Genomic DNA, 20,492 nt, shown 5'->3' with positions numbered 1-20,492 from the left:
CTTAAGTTTTTAAAGTTTTTAAAACTTGATCCTTGAAAAGGTACTTGAATCTAATTTAAAGGGGGACAGACTGTATATATATGTGTGTGTGTATATATATATATATATATATATATATATATATATATATATATATATATATATATATATATATATATATATATTGTATGTTACTGTTTATGAAGTGCTGCCGACCTCTTGGCCAGGTCACCCTTGTGAAAGAGATCCTGAGCTCAATGGGTTTTTTATGTTTATAAAGGATATATATATATATATATATATATATATATATATATATATATATATATATATATATATGTAAACTATATATATATATATATATATATATATATATATATATATATATATATATATGTGTGTATGTATGTATGTCTGTGTGTATATATATATATATATATATATATATATATATATATATATATATATATTCTTGACATGCCATGCCAGGTTGCTCACTCTCCCATGTTGTAGAAAGAAAAAAACACTTGCAGATTTCAAAGGGTTTAATGGATAGATGGCCGTGGACCAAACGTAGACCTTTATTCTGAAGTAATTCCTCCGGAAGTTGTCCTGTGTCGCTGTTGTGTTTCCGGTGGCGGCCACAGTCGCTGCAAATCTAAGAACCAGACTCGCAACTGTATGAAAAACAGCGCATAAATGTGGAGATAGTTTATTGTCTTTAATTTGGTGTCTTCGACCTGCGGTACGGGAGTCAGACGGCCCTGCTGAAGCCGAAGATGTACCGGCGTGGTAAACGTGCACACGGGCCGCCGCCGTTTGGACCTCCACCTCCCCATGTTCCTCCGTACAGACTCGGAGGGTCCTGCGGTGTGCCTTCTACTGGACACCTGCCACCTACATCTTGCGGACCATTTCCGACCTCAGCGCCGGATAGCCATTTCCTCCACAGCAGGCCACCGACAGGACACTTCATCAATGTACGTACCCGACAGGCTAACACAGCTAGCTCTGCTGGCTAAGCTAGCTAGCTACACATTTCATTTAAGGGGCTGCTAAAAGCTATATGCTAGCGAGGAGAGGAGGAGATAGACGTGATGAATTGCTGTAGAAGAGTCGCCTGAGTACACAGCATCATCCTGTTTACATTTCTGATCTCGAAATCGGTGACGTGACCGGCAGAGGTAGCCGAAATCTCGGTGGTTTCAGGTCATCTGAAAGTGTGTAGAAATACAGTTTTATTTATAGTCTGTGGTCTTCACTCTTAAATAATTGCGCACCCGTACCCCCCAGCTTTACACCTCGTCACTTAACCCTTGTTTTGTGCAATATTGGAATTTCTAGCTGAGCTTCTACAGTAAGTCTAAAATACAAGGTGGAAAGAAAGTTGTTACATTCATACTTTCAATTGCAAAAAATGCTCAATTGAAACCCATTCAAACTGCAATTTTCTGACCCCATAGCCAGCAACGTATAAAAACGTGCACTGTATTATTTCTGGGTGTAATTCTGGGCTTTGCATTTTTGTCATATTTGGCATGTGGAGAAAATAAATGCTATTTTCACTAGGTGCATTGTCACAATCAGTGTTGCTGTTAATCATTAGTATATCACAGACTGTGGTAAGTAAAAATATCTACTTAGCCTGTAGTATTTTTAAAATTACTCAATTTTGTGTTATTTTCATCTAAAACGTAATGGCATCATGACAAAAACCTGACATTTAAAGGGTTATATTTCTGCAAATTAGTGAATATTTGATATTTCTGATTAGGACTGATGCTGGTTAAAAGATTAGCGCAATGAAAGGAGAAAATAACATTAATGGATAATGTTGTATAAAAAGCTATTTATGTATTTGTTTTTTACGTGTTTTTCGGCTTTCATCAATAAGTTAGTAGCTCCGATCTTTTCCTAGGTACTACTGGCAGTGCTTGTGTAAATAAGGAACACATACAAGCATTGCTCGTCATTATTTACACACTATACTATACATAGCTAAGTAAAAATGAGATGTTTTAGTGTAAATCCTCAAACATTTTGTATCAGTACTCACTAGAGCTAGAATACTATTTCTTACTCCTGGTTTGATACTATCTTGATACTTGGGAACTGATTTGATATGTATTGCGATTAGTAGGTATTGCGATTCGATATTATACACTGAACAAAAATATAAACACAACACTTTTGTTTTTGCTCCCATTTTTCATGAGCTGAACTCAAAGATCCAAAACATTTTCTACATACACAAAAGACACATTTCTCTCAAATGTTGTTCACAAATCTGTCTAAATCTGTGTTAGTGAGCACTTCTCCTTTGCCGAGATAATCCATCCCACCTCACAGGTGTGACATATGAAGATGCTGACTAGACAGCATGATTATTGCACAGGTGTGCCTTTGGCTGGCCACAATACCAGGCCACTCTGAAATGTTCGGTTTTATCGCACAGCACAATGCCACAGATGTCGCAAGTTTTGAGGAAGCGTGCAATTGGCATGCTGACAGCAGAATGTCCACCAGAGCTGTTGCCTATGAATTGAATGTTCATTTCTTTACCATAAGCCGTCTCCAAAGGCATTTCAGACAATTTGGCAGTACATCCAACCAGCCTCACAACTGCCGACCCCGTGTAACCACACCAGCCCAGGACCTCCGCATCCAGCATGTTCACCTCCAGCATATTCACCTCCAGGATCGTCTGAGACCAGCCGCCCGGACAGCTGCTGCAACAATCAGTTTGCATAAGCAAAGAATTTCTGCACAAACTGTCAGAAACCATCTCAGGGTGTTCTGGAAATTTGTTGTTAAGTACAACACTGAGCCAACAGTTGTCTTTCTAATAGTTTTATTCAAGCATTTGCGAACGGACACCTGCTCTCTCCAGCATGAGACGACGCAAAAGGAAGGGCCCAGAGCAGAGGAGATGCAGGAATTAAAATACAGTGCATTATCTTGACCTGGTTGCAGTTTGTCCTTCAAACAGGACAAACATAAACAATGACATGATTTGTCACACAGTATACGTCATCATGCACAGTACAGAGAGAACAGGGATTTACACCAAACAGAGAGTGCTACTCAGTATGATGTGAAAGAGAGAGAGAGAGGGAGAGAGAGAGAGAGAGATGATGATGATGAGAAATGGGAACTCCCATTACAAGGGAAGCTAATCTGCATGCTCGTCGTCCTCATTGGGGTCCTGACCTGACTGCAGTTCATCATCGTAACCGACTTGAGCAAATGCACTTGGGCAAATGCTCACATTCGATGGTATCTGGCACGCTGGAGAGGTGTTCTCTTCAGCGTGTGTGGCGTCACGTGGGTGAGCGGTTTGCTGATGTCAATGTTGTGGATTGAGTGGCCCATGGTGGCAGTAGGGTTATGGTATAGAATAGAATAGAATAGAATAGAATAGAATAGAATATTCCTTTATTGATCCCCCCATTGGGGGAAATTCCAAATGTTACAGCAGCATGAAAAAAGAAAAGTGAAATGTAACAAAGAAAAATAACAATAACAATAACAATAAATAAGTAATAAAATAAGTATGTACATAGAGGAAATAAGGTATATACACATAATAATAATTAAGTAATAGAATAGTATGTACACAAAAGATGGGGCAGGCGTATGTTATGGACAACAAACACATGTGCATTTGATGGTATTTTAAATGCACAGAGATACCGTGACGAGATCCTGAGGCCCATTGTTGTGTCATTCATCCACGACCATCACCTCATGTTGCAGCATGATAATGCACGGCCCCATGTTGCAAGGATCTGTACACAATTCCTGGAAGCTGAAAACATCCCAGTTCTTGCATGGCCAGCATACTCACCAGACATGTCACCCACTGAGCATGTTTGGGATGCTCTGGATCGGCGTATACGACAGCGTGTTCCAGTTCCTGCCAATATCCAGCAACTTCACACAGCCATTGAAGAGGAGTGGACCAACATTCCTCAGGCCACAATCAACAACCTGATCAACTGTATGCGAATGAGATGTGTTGCACTGCGTGAGGCAAATGGTGGTCACACCAGATTCTGACTGGTTTTCTGACCCCCAGACCCCCCAGTAAAGCAAAACTGCACATTTCAGAGTGGCCTTTTATTGTGGCCAGCCAAAGGCACACCTGTGCAATAATCATGCTGTCTAATCAGCATCCTCATATGCCACACCTGTGAGGTGGGATGGATTATCTCGGCAAAGAAGTGCTCACGAACACAGATTTAGACAGATTTGTGAATAATATTTGAGAGAAATGTCTCTTGTGTATTTAGAAAATGTTTTAGATCTTTGAGCTCAGCTCATGAAAAATAGGAGCAAAAACAAAAGTGTTGAGTTTATATTTTTGTTCATTGTAATTTATTTAGGGCTGTCAAGCGATAAAAAAAATCTAATTAATTACATGCTTTGTGATTAATCTTAATTAATGCCATATGTCATTTTTTAAAAAAAAATAAAAGTATTTTTAAAAATTAATTAAATTTAAGTTTAAATTATTTTCTGTGCCATAAAGCTACTGGATTTTGGACACAATTGTGCTTCTCAATGGTGGCTTGTAAGCAGTGTCAGAGGTTGTTGCAAGTGAGTTAGTCACAGGTAGAATTACTCAGTTTGCGTGAGAACGCCTGGTTGAGTCTGGCCTGAAGAGGCTAGCTGCAAGAGCTAGCAGCTAGGCTGTGCTAGCTCAGACCTCCAGGTTCACTGCTAAATGCTTTGCTTTGTGGTGATATTTCAGGCTTGAAGTACTCTGATGATACGAAACTCCTTACTGCAGAAATTGCAGAGAACAGTGCTCCTATCAACAGTTCCATCTTAAGCGTTTTTTAAATGCAAATGTTCCATTCATGGGGCCAAGCAGCTTTGTGTCTTCTGCCTCCATCATGTCTCAAAGCCACTGTGGCCTTTACAGGTCAAAGGGCACCACAGAGCGTGAGTTATCAGAGTTAATGTTTCTTAACGCGTTATTTCTTCTGTGATTAACTAATCCAAATTAGGGAGTTATTTTGACAGCCCTAAATTTATTGTGAAAGATATTTACTTTTAAACACTAGACCAGGGGAAATATTCGATCATGCATAATCAAACCATACGTAGACTGTATATCATGAGAAATATTTCCAAAAACAATGTACATTTCATGTCAGTCAGTCTTTCGGACTGTTATTTCAACATTATATTTAAAGCGCCACAGGAAATGAGACTCGGGGATTAGACACAACGGAGGATGTGGAATGTTTTGTATTCTTTCTTCGGTATTTGGCGGTTTATTACAAGAAGGAGATAATCTTTGTTTGAGAAAAGGCTGCAGACAGCAAGAAATATACTGCTAAAAAAATTTGAGAAATGCTACATCACAGCTCAGACGCAGACGACAACCTCCTGTTGGCGAGACAGAAAAGACAGCGCAAGAAGGTAAGCTAATCAAGGTTATTGATTCCCTTGTTACAATGGATTTCATCAGCTGTAATGTATTTTAGCTAGCCAATGCTGCTGGTCAGCTTGATATAAATCAGACAACTCAGCAGTACCGAAGATATAATATGTCGGTTAGACAAACCGAGCATTATGCATTATTCTCAAGTAACGTTAACCATCTTCTGGCTACTGAGGGGGTTATTGAGATGGCATATCTCACTTTTCTCTGATTTATTATTCTTGAATATTCCCTCTAGTGGGTGAATAAGTCACATTCATATTTTAGTTAAAAGCGATGTGTCATCTTCGAATGCAAGACTGGAGTGTTGGCATGTTTGTTAGTGTGGCACTAGTACTTTTACTTCAGTAAATGATCTGAATATTTCCTCCACCACTGCTGTTGCTCACTACATGTGCTGTATGTGTTTTTCAGATCATTCACTTTTTTCAAGCGTTTTCCCAAACTGAGAGAAGCTTAAAGAAAAGGCAGCCTACATGGAGAATGTACCCATTTTGGCACTGCAGGAGTACCACTGTGACTACTTTAACCGTTAAGGCTGGCATTCTGTCACTTCATGGAGTTTTAGATCGTAAGGAACTGTTCTGGAGTTTGGATTCAGGAATGGCTTGGAGTTGTAAGACTGTCCGTAGAACAGCAGATGTGCAACGCAAAAGTTTGCAGGAGAGAAGTGGTTGTAAATGCCTTTGGTAGACTGAAGGGCCAGTGGCTTATGAAAAGGCTTATTATCTGGGTAAAGTCTATGTTATGTATAGGATGATGTGCTCTGCTTTGTCAATACTTTTTTGTAACCTTTGTAATGCTTTGCATTTGTATTGACCATAAATAAAACATTTTTAGTCAATTCATTTTTAGCTCTTTTTTAAAACAATGCTTGGGTTTTGGATTAATGCTTGAAACTACTCAAGATCACATCTCTAATGCATTATGAGGACATTCATTGTGAATTGGAGTGCATTCATAATGCTTTATGAATATACTCATAAACACAGAAAATGCTCATTTGTGTTTATGGTTTTCGGGGGCTGCAACAGTTTCTTTCCACTTTCTTCCCCTTTTTGACATGCATACATTGTCTTTAGATGTCAGAGGGTGTCAGACTTAAGTCTTTTAAACGTATTTTTAAAATATTGTAGAGTACAGTAAGTTAAATTACTCATGATAGGGCACAGAGTCTTATAAATGTGTGAATATGTGTTACACATTACTTAACACCAGCAATGATACATAATGATGAAGCATAAATTATTATAAATGCATCCCTATGTACCCATTTTACTCAACACATACAATGAGAAATTATAATACTACATGGACTGTTATAGCACACTATGAGTTCTTACTACAGTTGATTGTTGGTGTGTGTATAAGTGAGTGTAAGTATTTATGATGCATTATAAGCCCTACCAGTTAGCCTCTAGTTTTGAACTAGTCAAGAGCATCCATAAGACACTTGATACAAATAAATCGTGTGTCTTATCTGTTTTATGACTGTTGATATAGTGCATCAGTACACATAATGTTTGTTTAAGAGTGTAGTCATGAATCACTATGAATGTATTGTAATTTACTATGAATGCCCTCATAATGCATCATAGATGTGGTCTTCATAGAAAGGGTTACCAATATTTTTATATTTGCTCAGCTAGGTTAAACAGGGTTCCCAGTCTACCTACAGACAGGAGACACATTTTGAACATGCAGCAGTTGTGTTGTACTTACTAAATTGTCACTTTTACGTAGACTGCTAACATGACACATAAATTTGGTATTAATAGACAAAATGACAGTGTTTGGGGTAGAAAACATATAATGCATATAATCAAACAGTGCCAAGCAAACTGCCTAAATTGTATCAGTATTAGTTTAAGAATATGCTATATTCAGAATATTTTCACCACTTTACCTTGCTGTAAGACAGCCCTTACCATCGGGGCTTTGAAGCCGTTACATCAAAGACACCAGACTCCACTGAGAAAAACATTTTACTCCAGTGAACGGTGGAGCTGCTGCTCTACCACGAGTCTAGTGATGGTGATAGCACAGTAGTGTCTGATTTTATGTGATGAAGTGAAAATGATTTTAAATATACACACAAATCTTGACTGTGGAAAGTGTTTAGGAACCTGGTTTAAAACAGAGGCATGTGAATTTTTGCATCAGCTGGCTATATGCTGGTATCACATGTAGTTAATAGGCAGATGAAATGTCCAATGGGAAATATGCCAAACAAATAAATACATTTATTTATTTATTTTAAATGTATTATTTTGGATCAAATTAACTACTGAGAATTCAAACACCACTACAAAATGGCGTACACACTATATAGTGCACTATATCCGTGATAGGGGACGGTTTCGAACACAGCTATAGTTTCACTGTGTATTACTGTAATTTTGGTCAGACTTGGTTGTGGTGAAAGTGTCACCTAATTGTGTAGGAAAATGTTTTTACTACAGGAAAAAAATAGTGCATGTGATTTTAAATGTAACATGCACTAGCGGATGTGCAGAGAGAAAAGTATTTGGAGCTCTGTTGTTAAGTATTCAGTGTACACTTATTGCTCACAGATTAAAAACAAATGTTGAACACGTACAACTATTTCAAATTGTATATCAAAAAAGTGTTATCTTAAAGGAGCAGTGTGTAGGATTAAGGAGCATTCTATTAGCAGAAATAGCATATATATCATAATTATACCTTCATGAGTGTATACTCACCTGAAACTACAAAATGTTTCTGTTTGCCTAAAATAAGCCCTTCTTGTCTATAGGTAGTGTGTCCTCTTCTACAAGCCTGTCTTCTTGCGCTGCCATTGACATGTTCCCACATGAGCCTAGAATGGACAAACCACACAGCGACTTAGAGAGGGCCTTATGCCTTCTTATGACAGTTGAAGGCCACCTCAGGTTCTGCCACAGTCAGTACGTTTACATGCACAGTTTAGCGGAGCTACAGTTATAGCTTGATTAGGTTATTTAATTGGACTCCTGCCCTTGTCCCAGTATACAATCACCGGGAATCGATTTATTCCCGATCGATTTATTGACAAAGTATGTCCTACTCCGCCATGGCAGATGGAGATATGCCCCCAGCTAGTTGCTGTAAACCTGTATTTTTTATACATAAATTATTTATGCTATTGACTGAAACACAATAATAACGGTTTATTTAAAATAAATTTTGGGGTAGAAACCAGCACGTCACATACATGTAATCAAATGGCACAGAGTAAACTCTGCCTTCATTGATTAGTTTTAATCCACCTAAAAAAATCAATATCAGTTTAATTGTGTGCCATATTTAGAATATTTTAGTCGGACTGACGCAATAATTCCACTTTTTCTAACATGTAAATGTACTGACTCTTTGAAAGTGAAGAGTGAGAGGAGGGGTATTCAGTCGATTACAGTCTGCAACCTCAATGCTAGATGCCACTAAATCCTAGGCACCGCTCCTTTAAATATGTCTTTACAGTTTTATTTCGTACAGAACTATAACATGAATTCTGACTACTCTCAGCCCCACTGTAGCAGCTTCTCCATAGACCATAGTTCAGTGATTGCTTTGGGTGGCAGCCAGCAGATCGTCCCTCCCTCACAACAACCGCACATTCAGGTCCCACAGTGGAATCCAATTCCTGTGGAACATCATTCTCCAGACAGCAGGTATATGTGTGAATGTGTTAAATGTCTTCTTTAAGTTAAAGCAGGAATAGTTGCACTAAAGTTTTAGTGTATATTTTGAATTTGCTGTTGTTTGAAACAAATGCATGCTGCCTTTCAGTGAACGAGCTGGTGAGGAATTCCTGAGATGCATTGCAGCCAACAAGCCTCTCCCAGACTATCTCAAAGGGAACATGGCATACAACCTGGCTGAAGCATTTAACTCGGCTAATGTCCTGAAAGAAGCAGTCAAATCGGACCCCGAGTTCCAGAAGCATGGGACCAGGAGCAAAAGCCGCAGTCGAAGCCGCGGCAAATCTAGAGGCAGGAGCCGTGGCCGAAGCAAAAGTCGGCCTCCCAGCCGAAGCAGAGGACGAAGCAAAAGTCGTGTTCGTGGAAAGAGTCGAGCACGAAGCAAAAGCAGGGCGAGGAGTAGAGGCAGGGCTCACAGTAGGAGTCGGAGCCAGAGCCGAAGCAATAAGAGTCATATACGCAGCAAGAGCCGGGCCAGGAGGTCCAAGTCGCGAAGCAGCAGTGTAGAAAAGGGCCATAGCAAAGACAAAAAGAGAAAGAGGAGCCCCAGCCACAACTGCAGCAGCAGCGTTAGCAGCAGTAGCAATCTCACAGGGAATCGTCTGTTGGAGGGATTGAAGCTGGTCATGGCTAGCAAAGAACTGGAGGACCGATTGCCCACCCTCAAGGATGCTATCCTCACAATTCAGGTAGAGAGCTCATTTTTCATTCTCCAACATGTCTTGTTTCAGTCAGTTATCAGTGTGAGATTTATGACTAATAGCATGTTTAAACCATAAACAGTAGTATGTCTTGTGTGTTCATGAAAATAGTCTAACTTCATGTAGCTTGATTTAAAAACATGATGGCTGCAGCTCTTAGGGGTTGAGATGATGATGATCTGCCACACACTGAAATAGGTGTTAATAAGGTATTGGGATGTTGTTGTACTGTGTATAATGAAATTACAAAATCTATTTTAAAAGATCAGTAAGTAAAGCAGAGCCAAATTACCCCATTTATAACCTTTTAGTACACACACTGTGCATATTGGTAGATGCTTTACAAATGTGACGCTTAATGTCATTTGAACATCTTTAAAATTCGTTAGTTCATTTTTTGTTGCTTCATTTTTTGTAACACAGTGATAATCCGAGTGGGAATGAGTGTTCACCATGTTACATTGCAAAAACTGCTCAGGATTGGCTCATGGGATATGACAAAAAGCCCCATGATGGGGCCTCCTTGGATCACACTTGGCTCTGACCTTTTAAGACATGGATACAGGGTCTCTAGCAGGTGTCCTGTGGTGTCTGGGCAACCAGACCATTGGCAACAGATCTTTTAAATCCTGTGTGTTTTGAGCTTGGGTACTAGTACATCCCACAGATGCTCGATCAGATTGGGATCTAGAGAACTTGATGGCCAGGTCGGCGCCTTGAATTATTTGTAGCATTCTTCAGACCATTCTTGAACAGTTTTTGTGGAGTTGCATGGTTCATTGTCCTGCTGGGGGGCACTGCAATCGAGAAGTACCGTTGCCATGAGGAGGTGTATTTGGTTTATAACAGTGTTTGGGTGGGAGGTGTGTGTCAAGGGGCATCCAAAGGAATGCCAAGACCCAAGGTTTTCCAGCTGAACATTGCATTGTAACAAGATGATCAATGATATTCACTTCAAATGTTTTGGTTCCAGTGTTGTGGCTGATTGTTGTATATTTAAGCATAACTTTCTGCTAACAGAGAGTTATGGAAACATAGGTGTCAAAAGCTCACACCATAAACAAATATTTTAGAAACACATATAACATAGCACTTTAAAAAGTAGTTAAAATATTTTATGAAAGCACTAGAAACAACACTTCAAATTGCAGTTATGGGTTGGGTTTCATGCATCTCCTGAGTTTCTGCATGAGTCTTTGAGCTGACTTTAATGCATGGGTGAACACTGTCAGTTAAAACAATTGTTTAATATAGATGTATTATTTTGCAGATTATTTAATGAGTAGCAAAGCAGGATAAAGTGAAGGAGCTACAATCTATTAAGTGTATATCATTGTTGGGATCTCCCCTATACAGGCTTCAGATGAAAGCAAAAAAGTGGAGAGCATACCTGATGATCACAGACACCAGCAACATGACAGCAAGGACAATTCCACATCTTTGGAAAATGACAGTATGCTCCTTCCTCACGAGAGAACAGGCAGCGACTTCTCTTGGCTGCAGGCAAAAAGTGAGGACAACTCTGCAGTACTGAAAGCTAAAGAGCTTGAAGATGAAGAGTCATTTTTGTATGGCAATGAAGATGCTGAAGGAAAACAAGCAAATAAAATGTCTACTGCGCTTTTTGCAACATTTTCCCAGACTGGAGAGCATGCCAAACTACAGGAAATGGATAGTTCTGGCAGCCAATTCTATCAGAACAAGTCCATGTTCAGTAGCTCTGGGGATCTGAAGCAAACCCTTCTAATGACTTCCTCAAACATATCCTCTGCCAATCTGGATAATAGTGAATGTGAGAAGATCAAGAACATATTAAAAAGTCTGGGCACAGTGGACATCAGTGATGTCATGGGTAAGATGCAGGGGCAACAGGAGGTGAAGAAGCCGACTCCTGCACTTCCTGTTTCAGACCGAGCAGCAGCAGGCATAGCGCTGCCAGCACTGAGCAACCCCAATGTACGGCAAGCTCTGGAGTCTTTACAGTCGCTCATCAAAGGTGAGAGTCCCGTATTTAATGAAGTCAACAATAGATTTTTTCTAATTTCCTAGCCATGCCTTCACACTGCAGACAATCTTTTTGATTGAGTTTAGAGTCTTGATTAGCATTTGGTTATGCCAAAATTTTGAACTGTGGCTGATATGTATGCAGTTACAAATCTTTTCAAAGGCACGTTTTTGGGGTTCAAGCCCCAAAGAATAAGAGCCCCACTGAGTTTGTGCTGGTTTGTCCTCTTCTGCTGTGACTCAATTTGCTGTGAGCTGGAATAAGCTAGAAACACAAAACTCAGACCAATAACTGGAAATGATGTGCAAATGCTTTCCAAGACTTGTGACCCCACGGCCATGTGGGACTATACACATCTACTATAAATGAGCAGGATCTATCAAAAAAAAAAAATTGCCCCCATCAATCAAAACTTTCGCAATGGGTGGGATTAGCAATCATCATAAATGGTGATGGATCTCTTTGGTACTTCTTGGGGAATAAGCATACCAGAGTATGCTGAGCTCAACCTATATTGTAGAGCTTTGCTGCCCAAACCCGATTGGGGATGACCAGACCCACCAGGTTTGGGCCAGGCCGGGCTGTAATTTGTCATTATTCCCTTGGGCTTGAATCGGGTCATGTTCTCGCCAAATTAAAGTTTATTTATTGAATATTGGTTACTATTGAAAAGAATTGTTTTATATAAAATGTAGTATACTATAGGTCTATTTTTACTGTACAAATCTGTGTTTTTGATCAAGCTCAGGCCCAAAACTGCTGCTGTGGGTGGGGCTTGGGTCGGTCTTGTGGGGGTCAGGCCTGATTTTTGTAGCCCAAACAAAGCTCTACTATATGGGGCACAAATGTGTACCTTTAAACCTGAGGGTCAGAATTTTATCATTTTTGGTGCACGTGCTCAGGGGTCAAGTAATAACCAAAGTATGAAGTGTCATAACGATTTGTACATGTAGCTGTGGCCTGTTTAGCACTGCTATGTTATGCCTTTGTTCAATATGCCATGAGCTGGAATGAGCTAGAGACGTGAAACTTGGCAACTTATGAAGCATCAAATTTGACTCTAATCAGCCTGATGGTTATGCAGTAAGTGACAGCTGAAAAGTGAAAACTTTGACAGGCCACGCCCCTCACACCATAACTCGACTCAAGAGTTCCTATGTCTCATTGTCCTCTACAGACTCTGACAATTAACGCCACCATGATGAATTCTTTCTTGAATTTTTATGACGTGAAAAAAAAAACAGCGTGAATGGACTTTTTTGTATTTTGACTCCATCAACACTAAACCTGAATTACAGTCTTTAGAGACTAAGATACACAATCCTACCACAAATGAGCAAGGCTTGTCAATAAACTATCAATCAGAAAGTCTTAGCCAGCGGCTTCAATAGAAATTAGCCATAACTCAGGCTGTCTTCGAGCAATCCTGATTAAACTCAGCGGAGACATCAAGTTTAGTTTAAAATCCCAAAAATGGGAGCAAAAGGCGGGACTTTAACTGTGCAGTTATTGCAGTGCTGCATGTATTGTAACTATAAAACTTTCTCCTTTTTTAGGAAAAAAGTAAAGCAACTGAAGTGACTTAGCACACCTTTGTGAAGCCTGAAACCTGGTCACTGTAGTTTACAGCTTTGATTTTTGGCAATTTAGCTGCTTTCATATGTCGGCTGAGAATGCTTAACCCTATATTTACCATTGTTTATGATCGTTATGTTTCAAAAAAATATTGCATATCTTCTTTATCAGACCAGTTACTGAAAATCGTTATCAGTTACTCATAACATACACTTGTTCTTATTGTTGGATCTTTATCGGATAAGGTTGAATTTGTCAACAAATCACATGAAAAGACCAGAACCAACAATGAATTGATCCTACTTGTCCTGAGTTAAAGCCGTCTTCATCATCACAAACATTTTTATCTGAACATCATTATTCAGCAGCTGAATATTGTCAGCAAATGCACTGTTTACTTCCGTTGAAGCAATGTTTGTTAAAACCTGCAGAGCCCAGCTGTTTTTTTTTTTTTTAATCAAAGTTAATATTTGTGAACTGTTTCATATTTGTGAATGGGCCTGGGTATGAAAGAATAAATAAAGTCCGCACACTAGTGCATGCTCCCATGAAAAGTTATTCGATTACCTCCACACGTGTAATGTTTCCTCAGACATTCCTTCCCTTCATATCTATTTTTGCTTGGTCCAGCACCCAGTTTTTATCACTTTTGGATGTGGACGCTGCTTGAACTTTTCTTTCTGAATGGGCCTAGTTGCCACAGACCGGGTTGGGAAGTCAATGGATTCAGAAAATTGAATTGAACATTGTGGTTTTTGGTTTTATTTTGAGATTTCTTTACAAATACTAAAATAGAACAACACCAGCCTCAATGGTTAAAAGGATCTCTTAATAAGTTCCAGCTACCCAGTCCATCCTTTAAATGCTGGTCTACTACTGAGTCTTTCTTTATAGCTCACTGAGCTCAATTTTAGCAACGCCACAGTAACAAGAGTGCAGTCACATCATGCCATCTGGAAAGTTTATCGGGATCTGTAAGCCTTCAGTTTGTGTTGTCCTTAGTTACACTAAAGATAAGTTTTAGTAAATAGCAAATGTTAGATGTTACTTACCAGTCTAAAGAAACATTGTGAGTTCAGCATCAAACTGCATCTCTTTACTCTCTCAGAGCTGTCTCCAGTGTTGGAAAGTCACACAGATATTCACTCTAGTTTTGCTTCTTCTTACATTGCGTCTCTTCTTTGCTACCGAACGTTGCTTCTTTCCGGGAGCCGCTTGTGATGGAGATAACGGGCATTCTCGTGGAGCTTCTGCCATCGCTGTATTTCTTATACACTAACTAACTAATTCACTGAGACTGTAACTTCTAGGCTCTGCAGTACAATACATAGGCATCTTCGACATAACGCCAACAGTGTTACTTTTTCACCCTCTGTTGAAAGGGTTAGTTCATTTTTTAATGTTTTCAACTAAAATTATGTCCAGATCTTACATAATGTACCTTTAAGATGACAGTCACCTGCATGAAATATTTACTTTGGTGTGCATTTACTCGTTAAATGTCTCTTTTGGATTCCTAAGATGTGTCAAGTTGATTTTGGATCTGTTTTTGTCCAGCTGACAAGAGTAAGATTGTGTGACAGCTGAATGTGGAAATGTGCCCAATAAGTTAGAATTTGATGTCACCTGGCTTCATGATTTAGTTTTTCTGTCTTTTTTCAATGTTATTGATGTCAAATACATGACATGTTTTTATTTTTTCTTCCTGAAGCAACAAAGGAGAAACGGGAAAAATGTGATGGCATTGGCACATCTCAGACATCTGATAAACCCATGGTAATATATGTCCAAGCAGTGTCACTGGCTATTTCACATCTGTGTAATGAAGTTTATTACACTGAAGAATGACGAAATTCCTCAATTTTGAAATGACTTGTGTTTCCCAGGCATATGATGATGAGGAAAGGAAAAAAGACAAACAAGCCCGGAAAAATAAAATGGAATCGTTGGTGAAAGAGCTGGAGGGATTGATGAAACAGGATGGTAAAGCAGTTTTCTCTGGTCCTGTTGTCCTTATTGCTACTGTCCACTCACTAACATACTTCATATGTCTCACTGCCTTTCTTGACTTTTTGCAGGATTGAGTTTTCTGACACCAGTGATTGGGTTTTACTGCCAGAAATGTGAGGAGTTCATTGGAGATTTGAACTGTGCTGAAAACCATTCAGCTGCCCACCTCCATAGTAGCTCCAGCAGTGTAAGTAAAATCCCTGTTTTCATACATGTGGTGATATTTTCTATTTTTATTAACAACAAATCCCATGAAAGACCCAAGGCAACAATTACTAGAAACTGCTATGTGTGTATCCAAAGCCTGCTTTATCTGCTTCTTCTGTGGCATCAGTGAGCAACTCTTGTGAACACAGACACACACACACACACACACACACACACACACACACACACACACACACACACACACTCTGGTTTATTTTGGCTCAGTCACACAAACACAGTCCTGCTGCCTAGAATCACTGAAGAAAAATATAATAGAGCTGTTTAGGACCCTGTGTCTACCAGAATGTTTTTTGCCCAGCTGAAAACAGCAGGTGTGCCTTAGGAAATGCCCAGCTCAGAAAATTTCCCCTCTATTGTTCATGTAACGTGACGGTTGGGGTGGGCCATATATTGAATATACTGGAGGTATCTACATGTGATGTATAAAATAACTATATCGCAAACATTGAGAATACGCTCCAGACCATTACAATGTAGTAACATTTTGCGACCATGGAGCACTGCTGAGATTTGCAGATAGTTTTAATACCTGAACTGGAGAGCTGTTAAGTTTGTTTACATCTTATAGAGGGTAAATCCTCACGATTAAAGGCGCTGCTGCATCTGTTTAACTGTCTGCTAACATCCAACTGTTGACCGGAAGTTTCAAGTCCAGAGGAAAAACATCAACGGTTTCTGCCTGAGATGAGCCAGGTCCTTCAAAATAAAAGCACCATAAGCCCTGCTCTGATTTATTTAATTATGACAATTCTAAAAAAAAAGAAATTTCATCATAACAGTACTTTATTTAACTTCCTTATAACGGTATTTTATTAAATGTTATATCAGCTTATCGCAACTTATTTAATTTATAGGTCTATAATCAGAAGGAAATTCTTCGGATTTGCCTGATTTTAGTATAACAGAAATTATGATTTGATACATAGATCTAGGAAGGACTAATTTATTTGACATATATCTTCCAATTTATATATCAGCCAATTTACTCCAAGAAGTTGAATAAAATTCATTGGGGAATCCATCCATACCTTTCTTGAGTGCAGATGTTTTAATTGTTTGCACTAGTTCAGTTTCAGATATTTCAGATTTTGAATATTTGTTTTTCTCTGAAGAAAGTTGTTTTAATTTAATTCTGTCTAAAAAAGGAATTTGGGTCTAGTAACTGCTTTTCTGATTTATATAAGTTTTTGTAGAAAGATTTGAAAATATCAATATGTTTATTATTCCTGATTAATACGTTTGATTCCTTGTTTTTCGGGGTTATAGTTGGTTTCGCTTGTATTCTTCTTGTAAAAGAGAAAAAAAAAAGATTTACTAACATTTCATGAATGAAACCATTTGATTTAGTAACCCACTGGCTTTTCTTCAACTCTCAGGTCAAACATTTTATGAAAAGAAAAATCTGTTCAGATTTTGGGGTTTAGTGACCATCTCTGTCTTAAAGTCACCATAAACTTTGCTTTCCTTGTCTTCATGCTGCAAATTGTTTTTCATGTTTTATTTTAGCAGAAAGTACAGATGGACAAGCATGCTGGAGACAGCAAGGGACACTCACGTCATCTCAGCAACAACACTCCTCTCCCCCACCCGTCAGACAAGAGAGATCACAGGGACTACATGTACAGTAGAAACTCAGGAGACCACAGGAATCACAGGGACTACCAGTGGGACCACAGGGACGAAAGAGATCACAGAAGCAAACACATTGACGATGGCAGGAGCCACAGGGCTGTGCAGGAAAACATCTCCCTGAAAGAGGAGATGAGGAAGGAGAGGATGCTCATAACAGTATCCCGGGGTCTGACACCTCCTCCAAACACCAAGGTGAAGGAGGAGGTGAAGGAGCAGACCATTGCAGGTCATAGCAAAGTCAAAGCAGAAGACATAAATAGCAAGGGAAAGTCATCCAAAGGCGGTCGAGAAAAAGATGGCAAAGAAAAAGAAGAAAAAGATGAAAGCGGTGACAGTAGTGACGACGAGACAGGAAAAACATCAGGAAAAAAAACATCCAAAAAGAAAAAGAAGAAGAAGGAGAAAAAGAAAAAGAAAGAGAAGGAGAAGTCGTAGTTGTTGTATTAATGCTTGTCACTTCCCACATCCATACAGGACTGATCCCCGACATGATGTTGGTTGCAATGTTTTCAGCTCACTTCTGGGAATCATGTTGTCCTTTCTTATTCTCTTTCCTCGTTAGTTCAGAATGTGTTGCTGTATGTAAGCCATCACATCCTGCTTTCCTGTTTTATTTGTGTATAAATATTCATCTTTTTCAGTAGCATTGCTCCTGGGTGTATATTTTTCAGCAACCAAAAGTATTTTAGTGTTACAAATGCTGTGCGTATTATGCAGTTGAGTTCCATTTTCTTAACTTAATCTGTATTTTTATCTGAAATACAAGATGACACACAAGTCTGTCTCCTGTGGTGACTTTCTAAAATAAACGAGTACAATGTGCACAGGATCATTTGGTCATTGAGTGATTAGATGAATGCTTTATCTGTCCAAAGTGTGTTGGCCTTGATCAGTTACTGAAACGCAATCCTTGACCCGTAGTGATGGAAAGTAATTGCTGTTGAGAGTAATGCTCAACGGTTATGCTGTTTAAGTGTCTCTTTGAGTGAAAGAAGTGCTCCATGTATGTTCCTGCGGGTGTTGCAATGTTCTACAGAGTTCAAGGGCCATATTCACAAACATTCTGAGAACACTCTCAGAGAGCTTCTTACATTCTCTAAAAATTTCTAGCCAGGAGTCCTAGCCTAGGAGTGATTTAGGAAAAGTCAGAGCAACTGCAAGCGAGGCAGGGACAGACACTTATCTTATTAAGAGGGTGTGGTTGACCCTTTTGCTAGGTGCGATACATTCTTCTAACAGATGTGATTGGTTGTCACAAACATGGCCTTTTGTGAGCCTGCAAGGTGTGGACACCAAGTGGAAATGAAATGAAGTGCTTCACAATATGAGACTGTGAAAGTGCTTTTTGAGTGATCACACTGCTGACGGCAGCTGCTGACTGACCACATTCATCACTGCTGCACTGATGCATTTTTCCAGTTGCCAGATATCTTAGTGTTGTAATCACTTTATGTCTGGCGGTATAGTGTAATTGCACTGGGTGGAAGATGTGAGATGTGATCTCTAATGAGATTGATCACAAACTTTCTCCCTGCATCTGTAATCTGTAGGGTTTCATTATCTGTCATTCAGCATTTGGAGAATATTTCTCTGACCTCTTGTCTTCCCACCATTTTCTCCTCTGCTTAAGAAACTCTGAAACCTCTTTTAAGTCCTCTTCCCTGCACCTTATGAGCTCTCTTGAGGGCTAAGACGCTTTGTGAATGACTTTTAGCTTCATCTTTACAATCTGAAATTAGATTAAATAAATGTCAGTGAGCATTTTCAGTGATCCCTCAGGCGTTAATTGGTTTTAAGTGATTTTAAATAAATCTTTCAAAAGTCCTAAAAAATGCTAAGACAGTGGAAGTTATATTTTAGTCACGTTTTTGTCCAGACATTGCTTTGTAAAATCTCTATAACTGGTAACATCTATGTTTTTATGTAATCTACTGATGCTGCATTAACGTCACACAGCTCATGATAGTGAAGCAAAAGCACTTATTCTTTCTTCTCAGCTGTGATGCTCAGAGAAGACGATCCACTGTTAGCTTGTTTTTACTGCACTCTAGAAGACATGGGTAAGTGCAAATTCAACAAGAATCAGCTATTTAACTAAGATTCTGCAGCATTCCCGAGAGCAGTAATTGGCCACGCAAAACAGGAGCATGGAAACCCATATGCAGAGCAAAAAACAAAATTAAGCCAGGTGTTTCTGAGCTCTGCTCTAACCCCTTTTCCGGCACAAAAAGTCATGTTTCATGTAACAATAAAAACTGGTCTACATTGTCCCGAACAGAAAATTATTGATGTGGGTTCATGTTTTTTTTCCTGCAGTTTTGGTTATTGTGAATTTCAGCTTTTCCTCTCTGGACGGAGGTTTTTAGTCCCAAGGTGCAGAACAAAGCGGTATAAAAACAGCTTTGTCCCTGCTGCTATCACTGAGCTGAACAAGTTGTTGCCTTATCTAGAATACATGTATTTATTTGTTCATGCACTTTTATCTATTTTTTATATTTTTTCTTACATTTAAATCTTAAACCTGGTTTTTATTCTGGCTTTTGAGATCTGTTGATTTGCTGATTTCTTTTTTTTAAATTTAATTTAATTTTTTATTTTAATGGATGGTATTTCACACTCTTTTATGCCTATTTCTGTTTTATTGATGGAACCTTGAGCACTGTTAATGTTAATGTTTTAATATTTTACCTTTGTTTATGGCATGTTTGCTTCATTTTTCAGGGGCTGAGTTGAGGGTGAGGGTGGGCTCTTATGTACTAGGAGGTTTTAAATAACCTTAAGTTTTTCTCTTTGTTTCCTGTTTGTTCTGTTCTGTGGCCTGCGTTTTGAAAGGGACGCTGCAACCTCACTTAACTGCAAAACAAATGTACCTATGGGTACAAATAAAGTAACCTGAACCTCAACCTGAAATTTGCCTTAATACAATTTATTAATCTTCTTAATACACCTTAGTTGAACTTTACTGACTCGTTCACAGGAGGCACTACAGCAGCTCATCACTGATTTAATCAGTTTATTTTTTCAACAGTGATGATCTGCAGTCAAACTTAATTAAGTCATCATTAATCTGTTCAGACTTCTGTTTCATGAGAAAAAACTCCTGACATCATGAGATTCACATTTAAAAACAGATCATTTTTTTCTGTTTGATCACTTAAGGTCACCTTAGATCATAAAAAACAAAGAGTTTAAGAATCAAATAAGAATAC

The 20,492-nt window shown here is 38.9% G+C and overlaps 1 protein-coding gene across 2 annotated transcripts; it reads left to right on the top strand.

Moving 5' to 3' along the window:
* Positions 1-565: 565 nt before the first annotated feature.
* LOC121954487 (uncharacterized) lies at positions 566-19,034 on the top strand. 2 transcript variants are annotated; one of them, XM_042502003.2, is made up of 8 exons: positions 566-959; positions 8,957-9,102; positions 9,221-9,821; positions 11,190-11,829; positions 15,125-15,189; positions 15,300-15,396; positions 15,492-15,610; positions 17,161-19,034. In XM_042502003.2, exons 1-8 carry the CDS (start codon positions 759-761, stop codon positions 17,716-17,718), a joined length of 2,427 nt encoding a protein of 808 aa, XP_042357937.2. In that variant the 5' UTR covers positions 566-758; the 3' UTR covers positions 17,719-19,034. The 2 variants fall into 2 exon arrangements, with proteins under 2 accessions (XP_042357937.2, XP_042357936.2); XM_042502002.2 differs by having other exon boundaries at positions 17,158-19,034.
* The last annotated feature ends 1,458 nt before the right edge of the window (positions 19,035-20,492 follow it).

The sequence above is a fragment of the Plectropomus leopardus genome, chromosome 13 (assembly GCF_026936395.1).
Source record: "Plectropomus leopardus strain MGB_pleo_1.0 chromosome 13, ASM2693639v1, whole genome shotgun sequence".
Classification (NCBI taxonomy): domain Eukaryota; kingdom Metazoa; phylum Chordata; class Actinopteri; order Perciformes; family Serranidae; genus Plectropomus; species Plectropomus leopardus.
This window is presented reverse-complemented; position numbering and strand designations above follow the sequence as displayed.

What these genes read in the sequence shown, in the direction of transcription:
- LOC121954487 (XM_042502002.2), top strand. Translation starts at nt 759, where the DNA reads ATGTACCGGCGTGGTAAACGTGCACACGGGCCGCCGCCGTTTGGACCT. An exon ending in TTTACAGTCGCTCATCAAAG is followed by an intron (nt 11,830 to 15,124) that starts GTGAGAGTCCCG and finishes TTCTTCCTGAAG; the next exon opens with CAACAAAGGAGAAACGGGAA. An exon ending in GGGATTGATGAAACAGGATG is followed by an intron (nt 15,397 to 15,491) that starts GTAAAGCAGTTT and finishes GACTTTTTGCAG; the next exon opens with GATTGAGTTTTCTGACACCA.